General features: G+C 38.5%; 1 protein-coding gene across 1 annotated transcript in view; it reads right to left on the bottom strand.

Moving 5' to 3' along the window:
• Positions 1–9,718, bottom strand: part of PHF20 (PHD finger protein 20) — a 57,702-nt gene that overhangs the window by 42,582 nt on the left and 5,402 nt on the right. The window contains exons 2-8 of the mRNA XM_010004470.1: positions 8,708–8,879; positions 8,406–8,490; positions 7,604–7,683; positions 3,531–3,918; positions 2,985–3,092; positions 1,820–1,996; positions 1,042–1,215 (exon numbers count right to left, since the gene is read on the bottom strand). Coding sequence (XP_010002772.1) covers positions 1,042–1,215; positions 1,820–1,996; positions 2,985–3,092; positions 3,531–3,918; positions 7,604–7,683; positions 8,406–8,490; positions 8,708–8,879 — 1,184 coding nt within the window. The remainder of the gene's footprint in view (positions 1–1,041; positions 1,216–1,819; positions 1,997–2,984; positions 3,093–3,530; positions 3,919–7,603; positions 7,684–8,405; positions 8,491–8,707; positions 8,880–9,718) is intronic.

The raw sequence follows: 9,718 nt of genomic DNA, 5'->3' as shown, positions 1-9,718 counted from the left end.
CATACCAGATGACAGACTCTGGATATCCCATAATTAGAATCCAGGTGGATATTATCAGCCTAATTAGGAAGGAGCTCAAGATCAAGAGTTCTCATTTTTAAACAGTAAAAGACTATTTACATATCAAACCTGAGCAAAGGAAAAGAGGTAAATTCCTTCCTGCACTGAAGGTGCATGTGAGTGGCAAAGGGAGAGGACACATTTGTACAATTACACAAGAGTGGGTGAGAGAGGACAAGTGTAAGCAGGAGGGAAAATCTGGACTAACCAAACAGGATGAAAGATAGCACATACAAACTAGCAATGCTGAGAAACTGCAAATCCCTCTGAAAGCTCTGTTCCACTTAAAACTAAGCTTCTTTGATAGAGCACAAACTAGAGAATTTGTAGTCCAAGTGTTCCCAGTTAACTGCAGATCCAAGTACTAAAGTTACAGGAAGGAATCACAGGAGAGCACTATGCTTTGGCTTAGTCTACTCTCTGAATAATACATTTTAATTTGAAAACGCAAGCTAAGCCAATGCCCCAGCTAAGGACAGACACCAAAATGTTTTAAGTATTTCATACATTTACACTAAAACCTCTAACTAGTCTAGGGCTTAAATATAACAGAAGCCAAAACATAAGCATATAGAAACACACAACTAGGAGGCCCAAGCATCAATGCTAGCACGCACCTGCAGCACAGAAATGACAAATGAACATGATTTTTTAGGATGTTAGTCCAATTTCAGCCAGAATTACAAATGTTAAATTACAACCTGAAAACAAGCATTTTTTAAATTCACCATTCACAAGCTGTAAGTATGACACCCAGGAATTTAAAAATTACTATTTCCACTTTTTGGAAGATTGCTGTCACTCTCCAAAGTGTAAGATCAAAACTGAGTCCATAAAGAGTTAAAAAAAAATAATTTCTCTCATGGTTAACACTACAAGAATGCACAGTTCTTGTTAGCAAAACTCATACCAGCATGAAACATCTGCCATCAGCTACCTGAAGAAATGCATCAATATTAAATATTAAATGAAAATTTGAACCTGTAGCAGCAGAAGGTTCTTGGGTTCTGGGAGTAACCGAGGAAGATTCAGTCTCTTCAGCTTTTTCTTCCTGTAAACTGGTGTGTGTGCTGAGTGCTGTGCTGTGGGATGTGTTTCCAGGAGATCCTTGTTCACTGAAACTTTGGTCAGATTCAACAGGAATTTCTAACTGGACTAGAATGGAAGAAAATTTTCATTAAGTAAAATGCACACAAAAGCATGTTCCAGAACACTGATGTGTTTGTTCATCACCTTAGAGTGGTGACCAACACCCATCCTTGCTAAGACTGCTGGTTGTTGATGCAACACAAACACAACATTAATACGTTATTGACAAAACTGACATTAACACAAACCTAAGTTTTTACAACACAGCTTCTTGTAGCAACCTTCTAAATTTATAGCTGCTTAGAAAGGCAGCCTTCCTTAAAGAAAACAAAAAGCCCAAATGAAGGACAGTGAAGAAAACAATGACATTTCCTTTAAGTTACTTTACAACCTACAGAGCTCTCCTTTTGCAAGGCTAATTATGCCAACCAGTCATCCCTCTACTGGAAGAGCTCCCACCATGCAAGGGAAATGCTGGGTTTACTAGTGGAATCAAAAAGCAGGGCAGCAGAGATCCAGCTTTCCTTGAGTTTTCTTTGCTCTGCTGATGAAATCAAGTTTTGATTGCAGACACAGAGCCTGGAGGTTACACAAAGTTACAGTGCCTGTAACAAGCACATTACTGCCACAGCAGCAGAACCAGAGTATAGCAGCAGGCTGGGGTACTTACCTTTCTCAGATTCCTTTTGGTTTGATACTGCATCTTTCAACGGTTGAATTTCTGTTGAGGATATGACATGATCTGTATTTAAAATCTCATGGCTAATACTAGACGAGAGTCTTGAAGATCGTCTCCTGCTCTGGTCTCTTTCAGGGTTGTCTGAAGAATTCTTCAATTTTTCCTGAGCTGGAACAGACAAATTTGATAGTATCAAGTAGTCAGGGCTACTGTCACAAGCAAAGTTTGAAGTCCTCCCCTCCCAGTGACAGTGTGAAAGCGTGTTTTTTAAGGACTGAGGTTAATACCAAAAGCTAAACAGTTGCCTGGTGATTAGATCTCCCTGTAAAAGCTACAATCACATTAACAGTTACAAATAAGCATAATGACTAAGCAAAAGCTGATTTTATAGGTGTCAACTTTTTCTTTTAGAGACAGATTAGAAGAATACAAATCAATATCTGACTGGTAAAACATTGCAACTGTCCCACAGACATCAGTAATACCAGAAGTCAGATGAGACAATTTAGACACACAACCAACTTTGAGCCTAAGCTGGAGCATGTACATGCACTCAAGTTTTAAGGCTTTGTGGTCCTAAGGAAGGGAAAGAAAACCTTACACAGATCCTTCTCCTCCTTCATGATACTACTATAGAGCATGTATTTTCTTTCTTCATCAACACACTCAAGCTTTTCAACATCACTACACAGTATACTTAAATATATACTAGAAGACTTCAGTATTAGAGTAGTAGTAGGCTGTAGTGACCTGATTATTTACCTAGTATTAAAAGTTTATTTGCTAAGCAATATAGAGCCTCCATCTAGTAACTAAGGAGTTTCTACAACTAGAAAAAGGCTTTTATAACTTTGTCTGTATTGGAGGCAATATAATCACTGCATCCCCTATACCTACGAGTGTCTGCATCAAGACTCACAGCTTGTGGCTCCTTTATCCAAACCCAGGTTCCAAGACTTAGGAGGGAAATTGAGCATGATGGTGCTACACAGAAGGCCAGTTAAAAAAAAGCAACACAGGTGCTACATTTCAGTCCTTTTGTGTCTCACAGTTCATGGTTAATACTACTGACTTTTATTTTTTTCTCCTCTTCACTTAAGCTTCCAGTACTTACATGTACAAATACTGTTACAGTTGAATACCAAAAAATACTCACACAAGTTTTTGTCAATCCTGGGACGCTTGGATGGAACTTCACCTCCTTTAGGTATTTTCCGACGTCTTAACTCCAAAGTTATGGGCTGCAGCGTCTGAGAACCTGGCTCTACATGTTTAGAGAACAAAAACTGACTGGATATGAAGCTGAAAAGCTTTTAAACATAAAGTCCCAAGCCTCCCAACTGAAAATACTAGACTTGCATAAATAGTTTCATCTGGCTTTCCTAGGTCCACGTATCATTGAATCCTACCGCAAACACATTAATATATGATGACTTGCCTAAATCTCCTCTTCTCTGACCAAACCACTTAAGCTCCAAACCTGACCAGCAAGATGCTCTCAGCTGTCCTAACCAAGCTTGAACAAAGATAACCTGAAAATGTTTGAAATGCTTCTAGAGACTTAGGCTGTGAAAGAACAGAATAGTTCTCATAGAGTCACAGAATTCTACGATTCTATGTTTCTAACAGAATAGTTCTTTTCTTTAGGTAAGTTTAGAAGGCTTTCAGTACATGGCCTAACCATGCAGGTTCAGCTACATACCTGTGGGAGGTGTTACTGGTGGTCTGCCACGTTTCCGTTTTGTTTCTTTTGCGTTTTCCTGTGGACTCTTTACATTGTCATTCTCAGGTTTCTTCTCAATTTGTGTATCTACTGAATATTCCATATCATTCTCTGATATATTCTCCTTATCTTCTTTTCCATTCTTAGATATATTCTTCTCTGAGACCTTGCCTTTTTCTGAGATGACCATCAATCTTCCTTCTTTATCAGGCTGCTTAACTCTTTTCTCAGTCTTTAATGTCTTTTCATCCTTGTCTTTCTTTGCATTACCTGTTGCTTTCCTCTGTTCTTTAAATTTCTCCCGCTTTTCAGGAGATGACGGAATTTCATCACCTCTCTCCTTAGACTTAGCATTACCCACAATATTCTAGAATAAAGAGAATGACATGAACATTAACTTACTACAGTCTGAAAATCCTCCCCTGCCCGTTTAACAGACTTGCACCCTTGTCCCATCTGTCAAAAGATAAGCACAGATACTCTATCGCAACCCACAGATGAAAACTTGGAGGCACTTGAACTGTTCAAGGACTCAGACAGTACAGGACAGTGCAACAGATTCACTCTCTTCAAAACTCAGTGGTGCAGGATTTGCTGTGAGGTCCATATCAGCTCATGCAATACAATTCAAAGCCTATTTGGGACACTGAGGAAGGAGTGGGAGTCACGAGAACAGACATGGGAAAGCGGCTCCATCCTTGGATGCAAAAACATCCTCCTCTCACCCAGAACAAACCAGTACTGAGCTAGTAATTATCAGTGTTAACGAAACATGCCAACTAAAGTGTCACATAAAGCAACTGAAATCACCAGCTTCCTCAGGAACCACGTGATCTTAAGTTTAAAAACAAAAAAATAAACGTTGTGTTTCTGTAATTTGTGTTCAGCTTTAGACCACGTGAAAATCCTCAGCAGTCCCTGGCCAGTGACTATGACACAATACTCAACTGCAGTCTCATTTCCCCACAGTTCTCACACAGAAACATCAAACCAGGAAGAACAACACAACAGGTCACTGCTACTCCACAACCTTTCCATTTTGTGATCTGGTTTCATATTAACCCCATCTGGGCAAACGCAGGTTTGGGTTTTTCCTTCATCCAATGATCCTGCTACAGGCTGTCCCTGCCTTTCTCTGCTCTGATGAACTGAAGCTTTCTAACTTTGCACCCAGATTAATAATTTATATTTGTTCATGTGTCAACGCTGCCTCTAGTTAAACTAACTTCTCTTTTCCTGTTGACTAGTAACTTGAAAGCATTAAACAGCAACCACATTCCTTTCCAGCTATAGTTCTGCATGGCACAGGAAGCTTAAACTCTGGACATGGATCAGGAGATGAGAAAGGCTAAATGCCTTCACTTCTTGGAAAAGAAAGCAGGACAGCTGATTTGAGGTTCTGCATGGCACAGGAAGCTTAAACTCTGGAATGGATCAGGAGATGAGAAAGGCTAAATGCTTTCACTTCTTCTTGGGAAAGAAAGCAGGACAGCTGATTTGAGAGATGCACAATTCTGAGAATGCACTTGAGACTCACTATCTCTTTGTACTAGCCTACATCTTGTCTCGTCGCACCCCAATCTTCCTATGTGTTTTACATGAACTGAGACCTTCTAAGAGTGCCATTTTCAGACCACAGTCCTAAGAAATTCAAGGCCAGGTTGGATGGGGCTTGAAGCAACCTGGTCTACTGGGAGGTGTCCCTGCCTATGCAGGGGGGTTGGAAGTGGATGATCTTTAAGATCCCTTTCAACTCAAACCATTCTGTGATTCTGTAAAATAATCCTGATGCAATAACATGGTGAATGTGCAATGTGTTCCACCCTCTATGTATTATTTCAAACATACTTGGCATAGAAGCAATTTTAAAAAAATAATTAAAAAATCACTGCTTAAAAACATGAGATTAAATTGCTGTGTATTTTGTGAAAACAGCTAAGCAAAGAGGGAAGAAAGCTTTTTACCTTCTTTGGTGTTTGATCACTACTTTTACCAGACAACATAAAAATCTGCCTTCTACAGATTCCTTAAATGCCACAGCTATGGGAGAAGCTTCAGTGGCAATTCAAGCATTAAAAACCCCTCAGGCATTAGGTTTAATTAGTTTTGCTTCTCACAGAACTACCTGATTTGAGTCAAGTATGTGGTACTGGAACACACATGAATCTTCAAATTATTATCCAGAAACTGAACCATAAGCACAGTACGTCCCAACTACCTCTTGATGCTACTGAGCTCCCCCAAAAGCTGCCTGTCCTTGCCTAAGTACATTCACACTGTGCAAGTCATTAGCACTTTACCATCACTGTTCAACACAGCTACACCCTCTACATAGGAACAGTAACAGTCATCAGAAGACATCTAGACCATATTGCTCCCTTCAGGTATCAGGTGGGTTTGGGACTTGACTTTAAGAACAGGTAAGACAGGAGCCATGTGTATCTTCACAGCTACAGTCTCTCCTACTGATGAACAGGACAAGACATTCCTCCTACTGCTAGTACAATACTACAGTAGTGCTGCACCTGAACCCACACATTAAGTAACTAACATTGAAAACAGAATCTTGAGCTGCTATTGGCTCAAGTATTTTTTTTTTAACTTGATTTCTGATTGTGCAAACAAAGCTCACTAGGAAATTCTCCCTTTATGCTTTTTTATGCTAAAGGACAGAACAAAATGTTCCAGTGTAACTTTTCTCTTGGGTCAACAGAAATCATCCTGGCCAGTGGTTAAAGGGAGAAGAAAACTTAAACTCCTTTCAAAGCCTACCCAAAGCTATGTGGAAACATGAAACTCCCTAATGGAGAGAGGAGAGACAAAATATTTTGCCTTTCTTGTGTGGAATATTTCTTAAGACGATTCAACTTCATGTATTTAAGGTTAAATATTGGAGAAATATTTCTCATGGCAATGAAAATTCATCACTGGTTCCCTTGTGAATATTAGTCAACCCACAACCAGGCACAATTACTACCATTTGAAAGCTATTAAGAGCACTTTGTGGCAAAACTGAAACAGTTTTCCCTCCCAGCCTGGCAGATCCACAGACCTGGAGATCTCCGAGGAATGGGATGCCTCTTCTCAACACTGACAGATTTCAACTGCAGCCATTAATATTCATTACTGGAATTCATATTTAAGACTTGTGCTGGGGGGGAGTGATCCAACATCTTTGTTCAAACTTAAAGTTCCAGAATACAGAAAGCAGAAGGCATGACTAAAAACACAGGCTACAGCTACCACACAGGAATGTGTGGCAAGATGTCAAACTTAAAACTATTCCCATAATGAAAATAATTCCAAAGCAAGTATTTATGTTTTAACCAAGTTACACAGGACTAGAACTTGTCAGCCTTTGCTACAAATTGCCTGCATATGAAACCTGAAGTACAAAGCAGCACTTCTTATTCTTTAATGGTATTTATTCTTTAAAATGTATTCTTTTTATTATTGTTTGTTTTGTTTCAGAATGGCTCAAAACTGCTTTCCATCATGAGCTGAAGGCTGAAGCCACAGCACTGAGCAGGTAAAGGGCTGATAGAATGAAATGTTGGTAGAACAGTCAAACCATAGAAGCAGAATGTAGTTTAGTAAAGCTTATTTTCTCCAAGCTGTGAGGTGAAAGCTTACCAGACAGCTTCTTTAGAAATCTCATGATAATCAAGTAGTTACTTCAGGAAAGAATAGCTTCTGCCCACTCCATAGGTCCCCTCCCTTAATATTTAAGATGCATGTATTTAATCTAATCTCAAACAGGTGAAACCACCAAAGTGTGTTTTAATAACCTACTATTACCTTTGATATGTACACTCTGAATCTGCCAGTGATTTTTAGAAAACTAATTCATATGTGACTTTTTTAGTTTAAGAGGTACATTCATGACAACATGAAACTGAGAACTTTATTTTCATCTTAACAGGTTTTATTTCAGAAGCATTGTATATCAGCAATAGAGATGTTTCATTTATTCAGTGTTTTAGAATTCATCAGATCTAGCCACCTGAACTGTTAATTTCAGAACACACTAGTAGCACAAACACAATACTCACCTGATCTTTGGAAAAAGCTTTGACATGAATGTTTTTGACAGTCTGAACTACACCATCATAAAACTTCACAGTGTATGTACCTAAAATGTGAAAATAAAGCACAAGAGATCAGAAGTTATTTTGAGCAGCTAACAGCCCCAGTACTCTAGATAAAAGCTGCCTTATCTCTGTTGATAGAAACTTAAACAGCAAAGGTAAGGGCCAGGTAAGGAAGAAACAATGAAGTTACTCAAAATAATTATGGCAAGCAAAAGGTGCATGTCTAAGCTCAAGAGCTGCTCATGAGATAACACCTTCCTCATAAAACCCAAAAAATATTCTTAGTGGAATACTCCAATAACTGACTACATAGATGTTTTTCCTCCTCGATCTTACAATGTAGAGTCAATCCAAGGAAAGCACAGCACAAGAACAAGTCTTTCTTGGTTACTTACTGATATTCAAAAGGAGATACATAGCTATGCTTCTCTTCTTCTATTTGCAAAGGGGTTTTGCAGCTCTGACACTGCTTTCACTGCAGTTATGTGCATCTTGTAACAATAAACTTTCTTAGTAACAACTTATCCCAAATATATTACTAAAGCAATTACTGACTGGATATCCCAGCAGAAAGTTCTTTTATCTCATTTAAGAGGTTAGGTTAAAAAAAGTTGATGGCAGACTAAAATATGTAACTGAAAGTAAAACTTGTCACAGTTCTTTTCTGTCTGCTGTACTGTCTCTCCACCTAAACTAAAAGGTTAGAATACAACCAGAAATGCATTATTAACAAGCATGACAAAATAAAAAAATTACTCCTTACCATCTTTGTTAACAGAAGTAACTTTGGCTGGATAGAAGCGACAGTCAGACCAGCATGCCAACACCTGATCATTTATATGAAAACCCTACAAGACAGTAGTTACAAGTATTTTCATCCAATAATTACTGATCCTTCCAACTTCATTAAATCATCAAAATTATCTCTTTTCCAATATATTTAAAACAAATCATAAAACTTATACAGAAGGCAACCCAGCAACAGTGAAGCATTTCAATGGTCACAATTCATACAACTGCACATTAAACTGTTATGGACTCAAACATCCTCTATTTCCTACTTACTGCACAACTTTCTTCCTCCTGTAATCCTTCTTTTCTTAACTGTATCTTCTCTAAGGGACGCAAATAAGGACTGTCCCAACAAAACCACTCATCATATCTATGGTTCCAGCGTTTGAAATGGATAAGTACTTTTCCTTCTTCATAATCAATTTCTTCAATATGAGCTGGATACCTGGTCAAAAGGTAATTAAAATATTTCAATTAAGAATAAGGTGAGGTGTTTCAGACACTTAGCTACAGCACAAAACATGACTAAAAAATGGGTCTTCTGCATGATCAAAAGCAAAATAGCTGAAGATCCACTTCCTCAGGTGTGGTGGGGAGCAGAGTTACTACACCCCCTACACCTGAAAAATTCACATATAACTATGATAGCTTCAGCTCCCTCTTATCAAGAGTAACACTTGGAGGCCAATACACACTTCTCAGAAATACCCATCAACAGGCATCACACATCATCCTCCCAGTGTAACAGCACAAGTCCAGCAGGCACACTAAACCTCATTTAAGTTTTAGATTCTCAAAGTTAAATCTAAAATCTGTAAAGTCCTGGGACTTTTAAGGAAAAATCTCTCATTAGAAGTACAGGAATCTGAGAGGAGTCAAATCCAGTTGTTTCTAATCAGGAAGACCTTATAAACTACACATTTCTTTAATTGCATTGGTAATTTGTAACTTCAGTAAGTATTTAAAAATCACAGCATATTTCCCTATCCCAAGTATTGATTGCCCTTCACAGTAATAGTGCCAGGAGAAAATCTTCACTTGGTGTTTTCAGTTATCTGTGGAAGAAAGGCAAGGCCCCACTGAATTGTTGAACAAATACAGCAACACACCAAATCCTCAAGTATTCTTTACCTGATAAATGACACTTAAAAGATAGACCAAGGGGTAGAAAGAAATAGAATCTTGGAATGATCAAGCCCAATACTAAAAATAAAACCTAGACCTATCAGAAGTCAGACTCAAATGCCACAGAGGGTATCTTTTTGCAATTCTACACAGGCTAAA

This window comes from Chaetura pelagica, unplaced genomic scaffold (assembly GCF_000747805.2).
Source record: "Chaetura pelagica isolate M959 unplaced genomic scaffold, ChaPel_1.0 scaffold809, whole genome shotgun sequence".
Taxonomy (NCBI): domain Eukaryota; kingdom Metazoa; phylum Chordata; class Aves; order Apodiformes; family Apodidae; genus Chaetura; species Chaetura pelagica.
Note: the sequence above shows the minus strand (reverse complement) of the source record. Positions and strands in the feature narration are given on the sequence as shown.